Below are 20913 nucleotides of genomic sequence, written 5' to 3'. Positions count from 1 at the left end.
GTTTTTTGTTGAAAAAATATGTTATTTATATATATATATATATATATATATATATATATATATATATCATAATAAATATAAAATTAATAAAGCCTTGTTTGATTCCCATTTTTTTCAAAATACATTTTTCTCTCGTTTCTTTTTAACCACACATTTTTAATAAAATAATATTACATATAAATTCAAAAATTTTCCTTATTTTTTAATCACACATTCTCCATTAAATCACTATTCAAAAATACATTATTTACAAATAATGGGTATCAAACACGCTCTAAATAAAATTCAATAATGATATAAACATAAGAAGAGGAGTTAAAATGCAAGTTTTAAAGAGTCACATCAAGGACGCTATCATAAAGTCGTGTTACCTCCTCTTTGTGTGAACACTTTCGACACTACACAACTCAAAAATAAAATCCATGTGGCTCACCATCGATTCTCCTTCTATGAACACACCATAAGGAGATCGATAAAAGAACGAATTTCTCATCAATTTGTGAAAATAGTAAAAAATGTACAAAGAATATTCTTTCAAGTTGTGAAAAGCAATCACTTTTATAGGGAAGAAATCACCCCCACAATAATGAAAAGTTACTCCACAAGCACTAATCGAATTTCTCACCGATTTCGACTCAATTCATAATGGATAGTGCTTTTAATGGCCACAAGCACTAATCTTGATTTTAGTAAGAATATCTAGTGAATAACTCAATTTCATAGCCACGGCCTCATGACAACACTTATATAAGTGAGTCCTCAAGAGTGCATGTGACTCACACTTCGCTAAAATTGTTGTCTCGGTAAGCATCCAGGGTCAAACCATTTCTACCATCACATTAATACTAGCACTATCGCATTATAGGTTGTTTCTATCATATTGAACCTTTTTCATGAAATATTTAATCACAAAGATTGGGTTACTCCCGGAATTGACTCCCTTATGGGTTTAAGCTCATTTCTCTCGATGATTTATTATGTCCATCACAGATTATAATTTATTTTATGTCCCTCTTAGATAATAATTTGATACCATCTATTTACAAAGCTCTTATTCTCTGCTTGTACATCTGCATATCTGCAAAATCTTTTGACTTTCTAAAACATCAATAATGCATATTTAATTATAATAAGATAAATGAATGAGATTTCTATTTTTAACTTTTAGTAACAAATTTGTAAGCATTCATTGAACTTTTGCATTTCACTTGCAGGGCCTACAATTTAATCTTTAACACTTTTCAATAGTTAGTTTACAACTAGGAAAATGGAATATAAAGTGTCTATTAAACACCTCCACATTCCAAAGATATAATAATTCATCTATGGAACTTCTTCATAATGAAATTATCATTAACTAATATTTTGATTTAACTCCCCAATCTTCTAATTTCAACAAAATATTTTCCCCATGAAACGCCCCTGTTTGTCAACTATTCTGCCACATTATTTTTTCTACAGTATTCATTTTCGCTGGCGGATCTAGCTTTCGGCATGAACACGGGCTAATACAAAAAAAAAAATTACACAAAAAAAGGGATTTGGGGAGGATAGACAGGCTGTAGCACTGGCCTGCCCGTCCTTGAATCCATTTCTGCTCATTTTTAACCACACATTCTTCATTAAAATAATATTACACATAAATCGAAAAAAATTTCTTTTTTTATTTAACCACACATTTCAATAATCAATAACTATTCCATACATCATTCTTTCAAATTAAAGGGGCACAAACATAACCTGTAGTATGTTCCACTATTTTCTTGAATTATTCTCAGTTGTTACTTTAAGTACAATATTGAGAAGTCAAAAGACCCCAAAACCAAATAAAGTTTTTGGATCTTATCACTCTTTCTAATTTTGTTTGCCTGAAGTTTTTTTAGTAACATCACCAAAATCATATACATACATGTGAATTGCAAGATTATCTTTCTCATCACTGCATGCATAATATATTTTGGTGTTTCTAAACATTATCTCTGAAAGCACAAAGCCTATTTGAGACTTCTCGGTATAAAGAAATATGACTTGATAAACAATTCTGGGCACTTGAACTAAAACAATATTAAACAATTTAATGAAAACTAGTTCATAAATCAGATTCTCAGAATCCACATTGCAATGGAAATGTTATCTTACACTAAAACTGAACCAGGTAGAAATAGTGTTTTGAAGAGCAGAACATCTAAATACATTTGCTTGAGAAAGCTCAACTGTCAAAACCAGGATTTTTTGGCTATGGATCCATGAATTTCAAGAACATACATTTGGTATTGTTAATCAGTTCCTGGCTTTTCAACTTCTAGCTAAGTGCATACATCTGCAAATCTATCATTTGGGAGGATTCTACGAGGCATCTTGATTGGTTAATCTAATCATTTAATTCGAGCAGGATAAGAAACTGTTTTTTTGTATTATGCGACTACTGCAAGTCTGCAACTGTCTTTCAATTTGCAGAAATACAAAATTCTGGATTGAAGCTATGAGGACAGTCTAACATTCTGTTATTTCGAAGACAACTTGGGTTCCTAATATAGCCTCTTTTCTGGTAAAATTTTCAGTCAATGTAACTGCAGTACTGCACGACCTTGCCACTTGCATCTCTGTCCAGTAGGCACCCAAGTTGTCTTCGAAATAACAGAAGGTTAGGCCTCACGCAAAATTAATTATCAAAATATGGTAAATTACTTTACCTCTGGAAGATTACACACGAACCAACCAAACATGACTTCAGATTGCTGGGGAAAATTATTGATTTGTGTGTAGATATTTATCATAATAAACATAACATTAATAAATATAATTCAACGATAATATAAATATAAAAAGAGAAAAGTAAAAAATGCAAGCCTTAAGGATCAAGTCAAGTACGCTGTCCTAAAGTCATATTGTCTCCCATTCGTGTGGTACTCTCTGCACTACATGGTTCAAAGTCTATTCTCTTTTTATGGACATGACCATATGAAGATAAAGAACAAATTTCTCATCGAGTTGTCAAAATAGTAAAAAATGTACAAAGAATATTCTTTCGAGTTGTTTTTTCTTGTGAAAAGCGATCCTTTTATAGGAAAAAAAAATCAACCCCACAATAGTGAAACGTTAATCCACTTAATATATAGTTACTCTAAACTTATTGGTTTTAATTTTATTTTAAAAACTGAAATAAAGACGAAGAAAACTGAAAATTAAAACTAATCGTTTATTTTGAAAGTTAAAACTTTCACAAGTTACAACACTTTCAACAAATCCTTGTGCAATCCCCTGTTTTTGCGCATATTTGGCTGTTAGCTCTTCTATTTGATCCAACCTCCGACCAACTCAGAGAAATATAACCAATCTAAAAACTTTACAAAGCAAGATGCATTGAGAAGCTTGATCACGAGAAGGGAAATGGTTGATTATATTCCAACACTTGAGTTAGTATTGTTGTTATCCAGGAATTTCAATAGGAAGTTTAAACGTTGACTTTAAGGGTAGACATCATTGTTTCATATATAGAAAAGGGTTGGAGCACTTCTATGAAATTCGGTAGTTGACCCATTTCACGATTATGAGAAACACTACTAGACGATAAGGTATTATATTAAGTTCTTACTTTGATTTGAAATATATTAATTGTAGATTTAATTACGACGTGTATTTTTCACAATGAGAATCGTTATGGTGTGTTGGGCTTTCGAACATATTTGATTTTTAATTTGAGGTTTTTATTCTAGGTTATGTACATCAAATGATAGCTTAGTATGAGTTATGGACTTTTGTGCACAACCCTTCTTTGTGGCTGAAATTAACAACTTAGCAATACATAATGACGACTCAACAAGGAAATAAACTCGACAACTTATATATGTTCAGAATTCTTGTACCAAGTTAAATAAACTCTGTTGATATCAAAAAATGTACCAACAGACGTCGGGCCCACTTGCGTCCACGCTGACAAATTCGGGCACATTTGGATCAGAGATTCGATTGGAGAATTGTGACGGCAATGTGTGTGAGAGATGCCCTATGACGCAAGAAGAAAATGTTCGGACACTGATAATACGATCAATGATGAATGCAAACAAACAAACAATCACAAGCAACTCCTTCAAAGTAGGAGTAATCTAAACTCAAACAAATTTGTATCGAGTAAGGAAGAGAAGAGGTTAATATGATATTGAGCATATAAAATTTGTATATATGTTTTTCAATCCTTTACAATCAATGTTAAAAGAGTCGTTATTTATAGCATTCAGGCCGACGTGGTCACCGTTGGATTTGTACCACATGGCTCCATCTAATTAACCAAAGGCTCTCACCACTCTGTTATACATTAATTACATTAATAAGAAGTCAGTTGCCCTATACTCTTAGGTTTCATAACATATTTGACACTCATTTACATCAATCATTCCTAAAGATACTCATCAGACTTGCTTTAAGGACATCAAGCACCTCGACTTTAAGAGGAAGAGCTTTGAAAGTGAAGAGGTTTAGCTTTTAGGAGGAAGTGCATCGGCAAGATAACCATAGATAGAGATGGCACCTCTGTTGTTAAAATAGCTCTTGCCTTTTCTTTATTTTGACTTGGTTGACTGCCAGATGTCTGCATGTCGCGCTTCCACGTGGCTTTCGTTGGGAGTTTTATATATGAGAAGTAACAATAGTCCATCAAGTTTATATATGATCATTTATGTAATACATGGACTTTTGTGTAATGTTGGAAAAAATTTGTAGGGGTGATTATTTTTTATTTTTCTAGCGCACGTTATAGTCCCCCAAGTCTAATTGCAAATATTTATATGAAAATTAGAGTTAGAAAATCGTATATGTTGAATAATTCGAAGCACTTACCAAGGTCATTTGTCAAGGTACCCTGACGGAGCTGATGTTCATTTGACAGAGGTGGTCATTACGCAAGTCTAGTCATGCCGAAGCTATAAATGTTGAAGCAGAGGTGGTATATTTCGTCAATTTGGGCGAAATTGTAGGCAATGAAGAAGTCTACCAGTTCAGCGTTGATGAGCACGAGGCGTTCTTAATAATTGTGCTGAAATAATTAGATGTCTTCTGCACTTCCTAGAAAAGACGGTTGCAGCGGTTCGAGTTCCCACACACGCAACCATTATCGCATTTAATGCATAATGATAGTTGTGGTGGGTGTGTCTTTCGTTTTTTAGACGCGTTAGAGTGCGTGAAATAGATGCTTTGATCTGGGCCTTTGAAAGCAAAATGGCAGACGTGGTCAGTTGCTCAGATTTAATTTCCAACGAACGGCTAGATAATCTAAACGAACATCCAACGGCTGAGATGGAGTGCTTCTACCTATAAAAGGCAATAGTTTTCCTTTGCAATTGATTAGAATTCAAATTCTCACAGAATTTCCTCTTTGTTCTTCCCATTTTCCTCAAACTCTGCTTCAAGTTTTCCTTTTGAGATTTCCGATCAATTCTATCTTGCGTCTTCTTGCGTCTTTTGTCTAATCTCATAAGTATTAATGTCCGTTTTTGGTTGTGAGTTTCTTATATGGAAAGTTCGTGTTTTTAAATAGTAATATTGTACCAAATGAGAGATGAAATCCAGAGACGGAGCCAAGATTCAAGCGTGGGGCTAGTATTATAGTTTTCTTAGAGGAATTATGACAGCAAGTACGGAGGAATTTTATTTATTTAAAAGCTCAAGTAGACTTAGTTCGAATGCACCTTACCTTTAAATATGGATAGAATTGACGAAATATTTTAACTTAAAAGGTTTTGAAGAAGATTTGAGATGATGGAGAGCATTAACGAATAACATTGAGTTTAATTAAAAAAGAACCAATATGTTGATCTCAAAAAATGTGCCAACAGTTGTCGGGCCCACTCTCGTCCGTGCGGACAAATTCCAACATGTTTGGATAGGAGATTCGATCTGAGGATTGTCGAGGCAATGGATGTGGGAGATGCCCTATGACACAAGATGAAAATGTTCGGGTACCGACAATCAATGATGAATGCAAACAATCACAATCAACTCTTACTTCAAACAAATTGGTATTGAGGAGGAAGAGAAGATGTTAAGTGTGATATTGAGCATATAAAGTTTGTATTTATGTTTTTCAATCCTTAACAATGTTACAAGAGTTATTATTTATAAAATTTAGGCCGACGTGGTTACTGTTGGATCAGAACCACGTGCCTCCATCTAATTAACCAAAGTCTCACATCACTTTGTCATATGTTAATTACATTGACAAGAGGTAAATCGCCCTACACTATTAGGCTGACATGTCTGACACTCATTAATACAAACGTTATATTAATCATTCCTAAAGATACTCATCGAAATTGCTTTAAAGACAGCAAGCACCACGTCTTTAAGAGGGAGTGCTACGGATGTGGAGAGGTTTGGCTTTTAAGAGGATGTGCCTCGGCAAGATAACCACAAATGCAGATAGCGCCTTGCTATAGAGCAAATCTTGTCTTTTCTTTATTTTGACTTGATAGAGTGGCAGATGTCTACATGTAGTGCCTCCACGTGGCTTTTTTTGGGAGCTTTATGTATGAGGAGTAACAAACTCTACATTCTAAAGGAGAATGTTCATAATCGTGTGTGCAATGTTTTATTACAAGAACATCGATAAATGCATATTTGTTAAATTCATCATTTGGTTCTAATAAAAATATGTTTCGCTTCAAATTTTTATTCAGCAGTCCGTGATGAAAAGCAAAGTTCAAAATAATGAAGTATGACATCTAACAAATATTTAGATAGTTTCCACCATTAGGAACGATTGACCGTCAAACTAAAATGCAAGGTTAAGGTTATTTGTTCTATTCCTTAAATAGATAAAATCGAAAACAGGTAAACGATTTTCATAAAATTGACGAGTCAACGAATTTTTGGACAATTTTTTTTTTTTTTTTTTTTTTGCTTAACTAGGGCTCGATTCCCTATCTCAGAGATCAAATTACATTGGTAAATACACTATAAATTTCCTGTTTTAAAAAAGGATATTGTTACATTTACATCAAATTTTACAGAATGGGTTGCACAATACTATATGTCACTATATCATTTATCAGTTTAAAACACAATCAACTTTTTCATCCAAAAATACCTTAATTAATAGGAACGAACACATCTTTATCGTAAAAAGTTGACAAATTATTGATTACACAAATTTGGGAGCCAAATGGATCCGAATCCAGCACTTAACAGGCATCTACTATTGGCGCACGACACGTGTCGGTTCCATTAGGATGACTTGGTACGAGTAATGTCAATTGGCAAATCGAAATCATGTCAAAAGATTTATGATTTATCCAATAAAATAATGTTGTTCATAATAAACATATGTTGTCAACTTGTTATTTGAGACATTAACTTTCTATTTAAAGTAATAATATTAGATAAAATAATAAGCTGCACATAAAATGACTACTATTATCATTAATTATAAATAACATTACTTAATATTATCTCCATAAAATCCTACTTGAGATTTATTAAATTTCCAGCAAACTGCCAACCATACAAGTTTTTTAACATGGGTAAAGATACTTGATTGAGGGAAAGCTGCTCAGAAAGGTTTGTTTAGTGAGAGGATATGTCTTTATGGTTCCTCATTGGCCTTGGTTTGGTGCAGATCACCTCTTTCAAAGGCAGATCTGTTTGGTAAGAAGCGATAGAATTCCGGGACAGGACAAACAAAATCGAAACCCCTGCTTCCGAGAGGGAAGGGCAGATGGGTAAAGATACTTGGCCACAGCCACTTGGGCCCTGGCCATCAAGCACTGTTCTTTAGATATTAATGACAATTAGCGAAAGTTCCTAATAATTCTGTAATGTGACCGTTCTCACACTTTTCGATTGCAACATTACTCCATACTTTACAAGGGTTAATTTCATCTTCACGCAATTTCTAATTAAAAATTGCTAAAGAAAATCAAATATAATCAGTTCTCTCAACAACTCTGCATAAATCTGGCTTCATCCATTTGGGATGTAATCCTCTACTAAATTGAAACGAAATAATCAAATTTCCAGGTGCACAATTATGCTAAAACAGTTCCAGTTTCTCAACAGAAAGAATAAAAAGAATGTCCAGTTATATCAACAACAAACAACATCAGTAAACAAACAAGTTGAATGACAAAACCTTACATCTTCCTCCATCTTTAACCACTTGATCTAAAAAGCATCTCATTCCACCTGTATATCTACCTCAGAATTCTGTACACAATTTTGTAAAGTATGTTTATACACATTCATAATGTTTTGTAACAACGGGTTTACCCTGAGCCAAGTAGAATGGAAACACTAAAACCCGTTTCTCAAGTTGATTTGCCATTGTACTACGAGACTCTGGTGACATGAAAGGCCGTTTTCTTTTTACTTTCAAAATTTATTCTCCCAAGCGATGGACCAAGACCCAGAAAAGAAGCCTCGAAAGAAAGTAAATTCAACACCTCCAGCTTTCCATTTGCAGTTCTATTCAATGTCATTTAATGAGATTCTCCTGTAAAAAAGAACATAAGCAGCTGATGTCTTTATCTTTTCCCAGTCAACAGGAAACACGTTGTTGTCGTCAAACTCATACCACCTATTATTCCCAAGCTGCAACAGTAAAAAGGAACATACATCAAACCATAACATATATCAAACCATCTAACCTTATTTTCCTTTCTTCACAATAATATTCATCAGTTGTAACAAGAGTACGAATTATTGCTCATCTGATATGGTGTGTTTGCACTTTTAAGTGAAATTGAGGTATACCCGCAAAATTACAAAGATGAAGCGACAACCAAACACAAGTTCTTCCAGATGCTAAATTTCTTCATTTTTTTGGCAACATTCACTATGATATTATGAGGCTGCATATTCTTATTCAGCTATTCTACGGTCTTCATGGGTAAACCCTGGTGAGAATTAAGACCATGTAATTTCAGCCAAAAAAATCCTTCCAGATCTCTACACAATCAGCAATTTTTATTGGGTGATGATACACGTACATAATGGTGTACACACGGGTTTACATCCCCCAACACACGAAAGGGGACCCACATACAATAAATTATGCACGGACCCCCCTCCATGTGTGAGGGGTGTAACCCCATGTGTACAATTAGATATAAATATGAGATATCAAAATTAATCTCTCAACTGCTTCACGGGAGTTTACACTCCATGTTGAGTCTTCATCTTCAGATCCCATTAACACAGAATCATCCAATATTAAAACGAACACGTCTTTCTAATTAAAAACAATTAAAAAATGTTCTTTTTAGTTAATGAGTTGAATTAGCAAAACAGCCCACTCAGCAAGAAGCAAAGTGGGCACTCACACACCAGTAAGAAAAGCCAAGTTAAATCTGCCAAACCAGGAGATTATTTCATTACGCAATCAGTGGCATCAAGACTTTTGCAGAAACATTGTACTCTTATGCACATTAACCACACTTGTTAGCTGCACATACCTGGGCACCTGGGCAACCATTGCCAGGCTTAACTTTTTTATTTATATAATTCTTATCTTTGTTGGTGCAAATATAAAACATGAAGTTTATATACAAACTATGTAGGAGTTAAAACACTATTTTCTTAAATTGCTGCACCTTTGTCAGACCTAAAACTAAACATACGTCGCAGATACGGTGCCTGGCAGCAACTGTAGGAAATATACAAGAATAAAAAAAAGCAACTGTAAAAATTATGCAAGAATAAAAAGGAACAGGAGAAAATAAAATTGAGAGCAGAAAATAGTGCAATGGTGAAAATAAGCTCTACTTCCCAACTCCCTTCAGCCATTTATTTAATCAATCATGCTACACTAACATTAAGATAGACATTAAGTTTGATATATAATGCCACGTGGCATTTCATCATTGGACAGTTTAAAGCACAATCAAGTTTTTCATCTAACTATTTATTGCCACGTATAAATATGTCAAGCTTTTTGGTAAATCATTCTGTCAAAGTAGCTTTATTCTTAAAAGTTGTCAACTTGGATATCAACTTGCCAAGGGTATCGAGAACTACATTGCTAACAGAAAACAACTAATCGGTAAACCCCTCAGCCTCACAAATCGTAACTAAAAGAATGCAGAACTGACCTTGAACACAAAGGTCCAAAAAAGCAAAGTATAATTCATCAAATAGTGGATGATCTCACCACTTAAATAAACATTGCTGGATGTCAAATTTATATTTACTTTCTCACCTACAACTGCTAACTGCCCCAATACCTCAAACTAGTGCCATCAATTTTTAGACAATATAACACTAATCTATAATTATACCCTTAATAAGCATAATCTGCTTGCTTTCATTTATAATTTTAATTCGAAATAAACAGAATTCTGAAAGCTATTTGGTCCGCAACAATGATTCAATTAAGCCAGTAACATGTAGTTGCTTTAACAAGAATTACCACTAACCTGGACAAATGCAGTATAATGGCCACCACCCATGCCACCATAGTGGTTACTAACAGCATACAATGCATAATGATGATAGAACTTGTTCTTGTCAAATGTGTAACTTGATAGATCAAAATCATCAATAGGGAAGTCAACAAAAGTTTCCAGCTTGTTTTTGAAATATTGGTTGTATGAAAACCTCTTTAAATGAATGACCAGAATCTCCGGCAGTCTCCAAAGATCCAGCTTTTTACTGGCTTGCCTGTGATCCTTACAGTGAGGACAATACCTAAAACAATATTATGCAACATGGGCATATACAACAATCAGGATGAATGATTGTATCCATGACAAAAGAAGATCTTGAATGGATACTAAGTCCAATCATTCACAAAGCGAACAATATACCAATACGCATTGCTACAATTGAGTGAAAAATTAAAACACAATAAAAGTATTGCGCTAGTCATATCCAATAGCAAAATCATGGGTACTCACCACATGTCCTCCGGTCCAAGAGGCTCCTCCTTCAAGAAGGCATCAACACATTTATACAAAGACACGGACTCTTGAGGCTTCTTCAATGTTGGCTCACAAACATCTCGTAACAAGCTAAGAATAGAAGTATCATAGTCTTCAATCATTTTCTTTGGCCAAGTTACGAGCACTTTTATGAGCCTGTTAGACTTTGATATCGGCACCGGCTCATCCATTTGTATTTTTATGCGACTTGCTAAAAAGTTCCCACTATCCAAATAGAACTCGAAATCGCTGATTGAATCCAAGTCATTCGCTGACTCACTATCCAAGTTTGCATCACTATCCAAAACTAAATCCTCCATTTCTTCATCCTCGTGGGCAATGTTTTGCGTAATATCAGAGTCAATCGAGGAGTCATCGGCTTGCATTAAGAAGGGATCAATTAACTTCAAGAACTGTTTATATATCTCGGAACCTTTAGAAAAATCAGTCATCCTAGCCAGAAGAGGAATGCCAAACTTCTCAAAAGAAGGAAATGCATGAATATATAACCTGACCAAATGTAAAATAATCAGAATAGGATATAAAGTAAGAAGATCCTAGACAACCTTCAAGAGAAATGTAAATTAATTTTATCAAGAAGATGTGACATAAATGGTCTTCAAGTTCACTGCCAATCCAAAAAAGATCTTTGCCTCCCCGTTCATTCACACTAGATCAACATCAACTAATTCAGTTAATTATCAAATCTGACGTCGTCGTCTCAAGCTACAACCACTAATTATATTAGGCAATAATGTGTTGAACACTGTTAAATAGATAATCATATTACATTAGTTAATGTCCTCCGTCATTCAAGTTTAGTGTTCAGGTTATTAATTCTGGTACAGAACACATCCGTGAAACCTCAATGATAAAGAGGAAACTATACAGTATACATAAAAATACTGTGAAAATAACTATAAAATATGTTTTAACAAATTGGTTGCCCTTAAAATTTAGAGTACCACAAGAGTCAATCAAACTTACTTCTCCTTGGGTTGATGCATAAATTCTACCAAAGGAGTTCCATCAGTAGCCTTAGCCAATCTATAAGCAACAAGTCGATCATTATCTCTAATTAAGTCCACTGAATCATGAGGATCGTCCAGTATGCGAATGATGGAATGATTAAATATCTGCAAACAACCTCTTCAGTTCAGAGATGAAGTAATAATGTCTTTAAGCTCAAGCATGCACATTTAGATAGTTCTACATGTATGAATTTGTTTGAACTGAATGCAACACAATCAAGAGTCCAAAAGGATCAAATATTATTCAGTGTGCACATTGTTTGTACTGTAGGATAAAATAAATATAATGGTCATATTTGATTAGTAAATAAATGCATCTGGATACACCAAATACTTCCCATGTGTAACATGCTACTTAAAAGAACATCTTTACGAAACTCATCTAGCACAACGTATAGGAAGGAATAGTCAAGGTCCCAATTAAGCATCTTGTTCCTGCAATGAGTTTGCTAAGATACATACCTCAGCAATTAATAGCATTTCATCCTCTCTCAATAAACAAGCCGTACCCAAGGCCTGAACTAGATCCTCAAGTGACCCATTATTTGCGACACTTACAGTGATAGGATATGGTAATGTAGGCCCTTCGGTGCTCACAACTGTCAAAGTCATCTTCCGCAATGTTGTGGAAGGGAGAGGTAATGACAAGTACATAAATGGATCAAACGTTATGGACAGTTTCTTGCAAACAGGACAAGCCAATGATGATCGATATTGACCCTACATTTGAAAAGATGCATGTTAGAGAGACAATTAATATACCAACCCCATATGGTAAATAAGTAAGTTGAAGGTCTAGCGTCATATTGTAACATAAAGTTCACATAAGAAATAATACTTGACATAAATCAACTATGATGGAATCATTGCGAGATATATGGTTTCTCCAGTATTCATCTGCTACTACTACATCTGGACGATCATCTTCATCCGTCAGTTCTGCATAAGGTTTGTGCTTCACACGGTTTAGATCTTCATGGAGTCCATCCAACAAGAAAGCAAGTAATTCCTGCATTAAAAAATTGCATATTCTGAATACATGCAAATTATTTTCATGCTGCAAACACTCAGATGTAAATTCTGTACTAACTTGGGAATCGTGTTGGTTATAACCACTAAATTGAGGAGCAAAACTAGCAAGAGTCGACTTGAACATCGTTGGAGACACTGGTGTAGTTCTTGGAGCCCATAACTTTCTTGACAAGTCTCCAAATGCTATAGCAAGCTTACCCTGGCCAAAATGTTAGTTAGTTAGAAAGAGAGAGAGCTTGCTTTCATTTATTTTATTTATTTTGGATGGGGAGGTAATGGAGAGGGGGGGAGACGCCAGGTAGTTAAATACTCTTCATTGTCTGAATTTAAACAGAAAGAAGCGTAAGAAATTATAGGAAAGGGATAGCACGGTGATATACATACATGCGTGCCCAGTGAATTTTCAAAGTTTAGATCTTTTCTGAAGTCTCCAAGGAAATAATCGACAAGCTTGGGAGTATGCACTAAGCATTGAATAGCACTGTTCATAAAACAAGTGTTTCCAAGATTATACAATCCAGTCAAACCCAAAGGCGGAATTCTGCCATAGCCTCTACCAAGTGCTGAAGATTGCTCATCTCTAGAATATAAATTCAATTTGTCCACACCCCCATTCATATTAATTGAACCACTGAACGAGGGCACATCACTCATGGACTGTTCTGCCATCATATCCTCTTTTCCCTTTTCTCTAGTCTTGATAGAATAAGAGAAGCCATAGACTTGCAACTCCAAAATAATCTGCATACAAAAAATGCCAAAACAAGAACATAAGGGCAATTAGATAATTTAAACAAGGCAAGGCAAAATACATCCAAATTCAAAGCTTAAAAATTGAAAGGGCATCATGTGCCAAAAGTTATTACTTAATCAAAATGAGAACATTGACTGCAGACATCTATCATAAAGGTATTTCAACCTAAGAAGAGTGCGCGATTGTGGCGGTGTTAGCAAGACTAAACCAGTACATCAATAATAATTTATTTGCTGAAACCAAAAGTGCATCAAGAGTCAGATGACCTAGGTCATAACCATGAATACTTGCTAGCAACACATAAGTCCCAAAGTCCGAATATAATGAAACATCACATACAGAAAAATCACAGGTCAATTACAAAGGCAGAAAAACGCTGAGGTGTAATCGTGTATGAAATCATTAAGTACGAGAGAAAAAATGAGGCAAATGTAGCCACTACGAAAAAATGGAAAACAGATTGTACTTAGCAAGCATTATTTTTCAAGCAGATAGATGCTTATCAGACACCATTTCTGCTCTACTGCAAATGTTCAACAGTTCAAGATACATAATTCATAGTCATAAAACCATTCTTTTTCCTTCTGCATAATTTTTGGTTACAATCCTACTTTAATTTTGACTCAAATGAGACATTTATTTTAATCAAATCAGATAGATTTGGCAAGCTTTATATTTATCAAGGGTTTCAAATTTCCTCACATATCCTGAACAATCTTTGATCAGACAAACATAAATATTCGACAATCAGAAACATATTTAATTACCTCTTCATCCAGTAGGCCTGAATCCCTAAATAACTTCCTTTTGTTCGTGAATAACTGGTTTGTCTGCTCTGAGAAGTCCCAGATTCGCAACTGTCAAATATTAAGAATGGTCAACCTTCAAGGAAAGGCATCCATGATAAAACATTTAGTAATGAATTACTAGCTCACCGAGCGAGGCTCATTACAAAATATATTGTAGGCCGTGTTGAAAGCTCCAAATTGATTGTCCTTCGAAACACATACAGAGATTGTCAGATCATTGATAAAAGAAACTCTAAAAAGCCAACAATCATCTTAACCCAACTATTTAACCGTATAGACACTTATTTGTTTTGCATTAACACATTAATTAGGATAACATGTCTGAATTCGACACGTATCATACCGTGTTGGATACCGATACTTCTCGAACACCTTACCATAGTCATTTCTCAAATTAATAATATATAGTACTCCCTCCGTCCTGCAAAGATATGCTTGCTTCCATTTCACACAAACAAACAAAAAAAAAAATGGTTATAGTTGGAACTATAAATTTTACTTAATATACCCCTATATTAAATAAAGGTAGTTCATATTTATAAATAACAAGGCACATTAAGTAGGGACATATTAGAAAATTAAGAAATTAACCATACTCTCAACAAGGAAAATGGGATATAATTTGGGACAAATGAAAATAAAAAGCAAGCGTATCTTTATGGGACAGAGGAAGTAATATTTATTTAAACTCAAAGTTATTAAAATATATCAAATAAGTCCTCGTATTTCAACAAAAAAATAATAATAATACAATACAAGAAGAAAAAATAATAATAAGTATAAAATTAAAGTCATGCTATATAAATGAAGAATGTTTACACTATTTAATCAACATGTTGTGTAGTGTTTTTTTTTTTTTTTTTTTTTTTTGAAAAAATCGAGTGTTGGACACACGTGTCCGTGCCAGTGAATCATATTACTCTAGCAAGTAGCTTATTATCTGGATGTTATATGAATATATGAATAAGTGGCATTCTGCCGAATAAAAATGTAAAACCATTTTTTGTTTTTTTTTTTTTAATACCATAGAGGTTTTTTTACTTTGTTATTATAATAGACGTCTTATCTAGCTGTGCTAAAATCAACAAAATAAAAGTAAAAACTAAAGACTAGGCTAAATGAACTATTTTTTTTCTTGTTTCTTTTTACACTACCAACTTTTTGAGCATTGAAACTGTATTTTGCCTTCTCAGTGACCAAAAGGGAGCTGTTGTATCCTTCCCTAATGACTGAGATACAATAAAACTATTACAGATGCCCCCTCCAATGCAAGGAAGAATTTGCAGATTAAACATTAAACGAGTACATAAACAATATAAGTAAACAATTTTTTCCCGGTAAAGGAGGTTAGTTCACTAGATATGTCACATATATAAGAATACCATGTGCATTCTGTGTAAGTTACATACATAACAGAAAGTCAGCAACTATCACTAGTTAAGTCTATCTTTATTATAATTAAGGAAGTTCAGGGCCCAACCCTGACCAACTTTTCACTTTTTACCTCAGCTACAACCAAAGATAAATATATACAAGTTTTACTCTTCAAGCCATATCTACTTCCATTAACAGAATGGAAAGCACTGGATATCTAATTGAATTGTTTGTGCACGTATTCAAAATTTAGTAACTTCTCTTTCCTATTGGGCTATCTTACTAGAAATCTGATTTCTGAATTTTGTAAATCTTGTAGTTTGAAATTCAGAATTTCAAAAAATCATTAGCTTAGAAAATTTAATTCAAGCATTGGTTGCTTTACAAAAGAGTTACTTTTACCAACTCTTCGTGACAGCATCCATAATCAACGAATCAACAAGATCCACACCGTAGCTAATATTTAGAATAGTTTATGAAAAAGGGCATCAATTCGTAATGAACCTTTTGGCTAATCTTTATAACCAATGAATTTGTTTCCAATACACATAAAAGTCTGATCTGTAAAGAGAACAGGTCGTGCGTGCTATCTTCATCAGGTAAAAAACTTTCCACACCCGTCAAGTCATTATGCCTACAAGGAAGAGCAAAGTAAATCAAATATCAGGTCATGGGCTCCTCAAATGCAGCATCGACAACTGCAAAGGAACCATGTTCCGTTGTCTAATGACTGACTTAGGAAATGGCACTGACTTTATGAGGAACATAACCAAAGGTGGAATGGAACTATGGCCAGCAATCTTCATATTTCAAATTTATGTAATATAGTTAAAATATGGCAGGGGAGGCATGACTTCGTAGGCAACAATACCTACAGAAATAGAGTCAATTTTGAAGAAAATCATAGCTGCGAAAGTAATACTTCCAGTTTGAACTTCATTTCCAGCAGATTCAGCGCCGACCAATGATTTAATTTATCAAAACAAAATTCATAAGTTTAGCAGAAGTATCTTAGCAAAACAGAAACAGAAAATAAAATAAATATATCCTCCCTAATAACTCCTTGCTTATCTTACAGTCAACAACAAAATTTCAATACTCATGCTAAAAAGGAGCTTCTTCATAGTATTCATTCAAACGGTTTAATAAAATATTTATTTTATTTTATTTATTATTATTATTATTTTTTTTCAGTTTCCTAAAGTCTATAGCAATAAGATTGTAGATATTCCTACCCAAATTGTGAAGTTGAGTTTTGGTTGTTCAGGCATGCATATGAATTGCTCAAACTTGGTTCTTGTTTTTAGAGCCACAGACGACAATTGACAAGCACTTAATCATCAAGAGCTTAACAGATAAACTCAACAGAAGACAACTTCAGATTTAACATTTAACAATGGAACCAAACTTGGGTCATTTCTACTCTTCCATCAATTGCATGCAAGAGAAGTTCAATGCAACCCTAAAAAACTAAGTATAACTACAAGTGCTGGTCAGATATACAGATTATAACTTCATCAACTAATCAATTATTTTTTTTCCAACTACTAAACTAACACAAAATACATGTATAAGAAATAACCAATCACTACATAATTACACAAGCACACTCAGAAAATGATTCTGAAAAATAAACTAATTTGAATGAAAACTGGCGCTCACCATTTAAGAGCTGTCAAAAACATCCACTCCGACACCAATGCAAAATCCCCCTCGCTTGAAACCCTTTCTTCTTCACTAATCTTTGCTTCCCCTTCTCTCTTCATACTCACCAGAATCTTCGAATCCCAACGCCCCACCGCCATACCCGCCTTCTTTTCCTCATCCTCGCCAGCACCTGTCAATTGTGCCGTCCCATTATACAAAACGCCGTCGCCACCACTGCACACAGCCTCTCTAGCCTCCTTCCACCACCTACACAAGCCAAAATAAAAAAATCAACAAATACCCCCAATTAATTTTTAGGGTAAAAATGTTAAAAAGTTAACCTGAAGGAGACTAAGAAGAGGGGTTCAGTGGAATTGGACAAAGATGGTTGCTGGAGGGGCGAGAAGGAGTGATCGAAGAGGGTAAAAACGTCTTCGGTTTCTTCGGATGCAGAGGGAAAGAGTAGAGAGTCCATGAAACGGATGGATTTGAAAAGTAAATGTCGAAGGAAGGAAGATAAAAAACGAATAGATTCGTTAAAGGGAAAACGGAGGGGAAAAGTCAAGAATTTGGCTATGGTGTGTCGTTTCAGGTTGAGGCCACGGTTCATCTGTACAAAGAAAAGTTGTGAATGAAAGCTAATTACTGTTTTAAATTAATAATAAATCGTAAAAAGTGTGTTTTTCCATTTTGTGGAGCAAATAAAACATTAATACTTTGCCTTTTTAAATTGTCAAACAATTATAATTAAATATATTATGAAAGTATTTGTATTAGGGTAATAATATTACCAATACAACATTTACTTGTTGCAACAAAATTTTAATTAATATTTTTTATTTACTTAAATGACCCTAAGTAAAAATACTTAATTAAACATACTTTTAAATATATATTTTTAACGTTAAATAATTTTTAGAAACACCACAATCATTAATTAATTTATTCATTATTTCCTTTATGGATGTGGTGCGAGTTGAAAATTATTTTACCCTTCAATATCTTCCCTTTTTTCAACAGCTATTTCTCACAAGAGTGGTGCATGGCAGAAGAGAAAGCACAAATGGATCGCGGCAACGCTTTGGTTTGTGAAAATTGGATGAAAAGTAAAGAGCTAAATTAGGGTTTGTACGATAAATTTACCAGAGATACATATGAAATCGTCATTTTAGGTTCTTGTGAGAAAAAAAAAATTGAGTCTTTAGTAAGAACAGAATGATCGTTCAAATTATTGCAAATCGAGTCTTTAGAAATAATAGAATTATTGTTCAAATTATTGCTCTCCTACTAAGATGAATTAGCCCTAAAATTATTATTGAAAACAAGAAGCTCTAAATCCACACCCTTCCATTCAAATTCAAAGGATAGGGGCATTCCCTTCATCTAATAATCAAACCCAAAAAATCAAATCCTCCCTCGAGCTTTGAAATACAAAAGAAAAGTTATTGTGTATACACGCACGTATGTATATATTTTTTGTAGTTAATCCAAAGAAAATGTAAGCTTTGCAGTATATAATGGGTATGGAAGAAAAATGGGTAAGGTTTTTTTCACTTCTTTTCTTGTCACATATAAGTCGTTTTAGACTAATACTTCTTTGCCATGATACATAAAAGCACAGACTGGAAACTGGAAGGAAATGCCAGGAAGAAAAGAAAAGGTGAAGTTTAGAAAATATATTTTTATTAATTAGGTATATAATTGTAAATTGTTGTGGAGTATTTATTAAAAATATGTTTTAATTGTGGTGTGGAATAATGTGGTGTATTTAGTGAATTTTGTGGTGGTAATATAACTACCCTTTGTATTATTATCAACTTTTTTTCTTTAATTATTAATTAATTGAAATAAAAATTTAACCTTGTAAATAAAATTTTAATTTCTTTTATGCCTAAATTCATTGGGATTCTAACTTCACAGATTTTGAGATCAATGGAGCTCCAAGTATAAGAAAATTTTAATAGAATGGATATCGATGTTGACGTTGCCAAGCACGATCGACATTTTTTTATGTTTTTCCATCTTTCAATGATGCCGCTCCAAGTATCTTTTGTCAAAAAAATTTGTACCTATAGCATTATTATTTTGAGATTTACTGGTGATGGGTAAGTGTAATAATTTGAAAGCCACTATTTGGTGACGTTATTTCATTAAAACTTGAAGTTTCATTTTAAAATGACAATCTCATTAAGAAGAAAAATTTCAATTCTTATAAATTGATCTATACTTTCATCTTTATTCTATGTGAAATTTTATCACTTAAAATGTCCGCGCAAGATGCTAGCTCGTTTGAGTAAATCAATATTTAAATTCATGCGCTCGTATTTTGAGTTTTAATCGGATCGAATTACTCGTTAAAACTTAATGAGCTCTAATATCGAATTAAGACTTTCGATTCCATCTTAAAAGGTCAACCCTAATACAAGGATTAATTCAAATCCTTATAAATTAATATGTATTTTTATCTTTATTCGATGTCGAATTTTATCCCTGAACACCTTTTTCCCAAAAGAATTGATTTTTTGCTGTGGGAATGTGAGTTCATTTTAATTTTTTAATGCAATGTTGTGGGCTTTCTCTAGCTAGAGAAAGCAAGAGTCAAATTTATTGCTTTTTATGTTAAAGTTCAGGTTGCCCTCCGTTCGACCGTGCGTGAACAGGGGTTGATTTGGCGCATTTACGTGGTAGGGGCATTTCGATCCATCGAACATGTTTGTAGAAGGTAAAATTGAGAAATCAAAAGAAATGAATGGCAACCTACTCAAAGTTTCAAACAATTTTTTGTAGGCATTCATTTCTTTAATTCCAAACGCCAGACAAGGGCTTTATATCATTTTGTAGTTTAATTTAAAATTCGATTTTTAGTATATTTTAATAAAAGAATATGAAATTGTGGCTGAAGATTGATAAAAGTTGTATATCGTGAATTTTGTTGTAAAATAGGGGTTTTAGAAAATGTGTCTCCAACATGGATATAATTAACATGAGACATAGATTTTTTTATTTTTTTCATGTGTGTAGAAATAAAGATAGGAGAGAGAGAAGAATATATATTTACATGCGTGAATTTTGCATCAACTCAATATGAGGGAGTTGAGGTTGAGATGAATCAATAAGACTCTTAAAATTATTGAACAATTATACATAATAAGTGTTTGGTAAACTTGAAAAAATAATTGTGAAAGAATTTGTATTATTATCAACTTCTTTTTATTAATTACTCATTATTAAATAAAAATTTAACCTTATCAATAAAAATAATTTTTTTATATTTTTTTTTTTATGTAGTGTTCTAAATTTATACTTATTGATATTTACTGGTAGCGATAAGTGCAACGATTTTTAAATGTTACTAATTG

At 33.5% G+C, this 20913-nt stretch overlaps 1 protein-coding gene across 3 annotated transcripts; it reads right to left on the bottom strand.

The window, feature by feature from the left end:
• Positions 1-7995: 7995 nt before the first annotated feature.
• LOC111412254 (ubiquitin carboxyl-terminal hydrolase 8-like) lies at positions 7996-18181 on the bottom strand. Of its 3 annotated transcripts, XM_023043105.1 has the most exons (13): positions 17896-18181; positions 17570-17821; positions 16412-16541; positions 14660-14719; positions 14492-14581; positions 13355-13711; positions 13029-13169; positions 12777-12947; positions 12401-12658; positions 11895-12043; positions 10884-11417; positions 10404-10674; positions 7996-8580 (listed from the first exon to the last, which is right to left on the bottom strand). In XM_023043105.1, the coding sequence occupies exons 1-13, from the start codon at positions 18162-18164 to the stop codon at positions 8455-8457; spliced, it is 2808 nt and encodes a 935-aa protein (XP_022898873.1). In that variant the 5' UTR covers positions 18165-18181; the 3' UTR covers positions 7996-8454. The 3 variants fall into 3 exon arrangements, with proteins under 3 accessions (XP_022898873.1, XP_022898890.1, XP_022898882.1); XM_023043122.1 differs by lacking the exons at positions 16412-16541; positions 17896-18181 and having other exon boundaries at positions 17570-17700; XM_023043114.1 differs by lacking the exons at positions 16412-16541; positions 17570-17821; positions 17896-18181 and adding an exon at positions 14911-14940.
• Between the last annotated feature and the right edge of the window lie 2732 nt (positions 18182-20913).

The sequence above is a fragment of the Olea europaea genome, chromosome 2, assembly GCF_002742605.1.
Source record: "Olea europaea var. sylvestris chromosome 2, O_europaea_v1, whole genome shotgun sequence".
NCBI classification, from domain to species: Eukaryota; Viridiplantae; Streptophyta; class Magnoliopsida; order Lamiales; family Oleaceae; genus Olea; species Olea europaea.
Note: the sequence above shows the minus strand (reverse complement) of the source record. Positions and strands in the feature narration are given on the sequence as shown.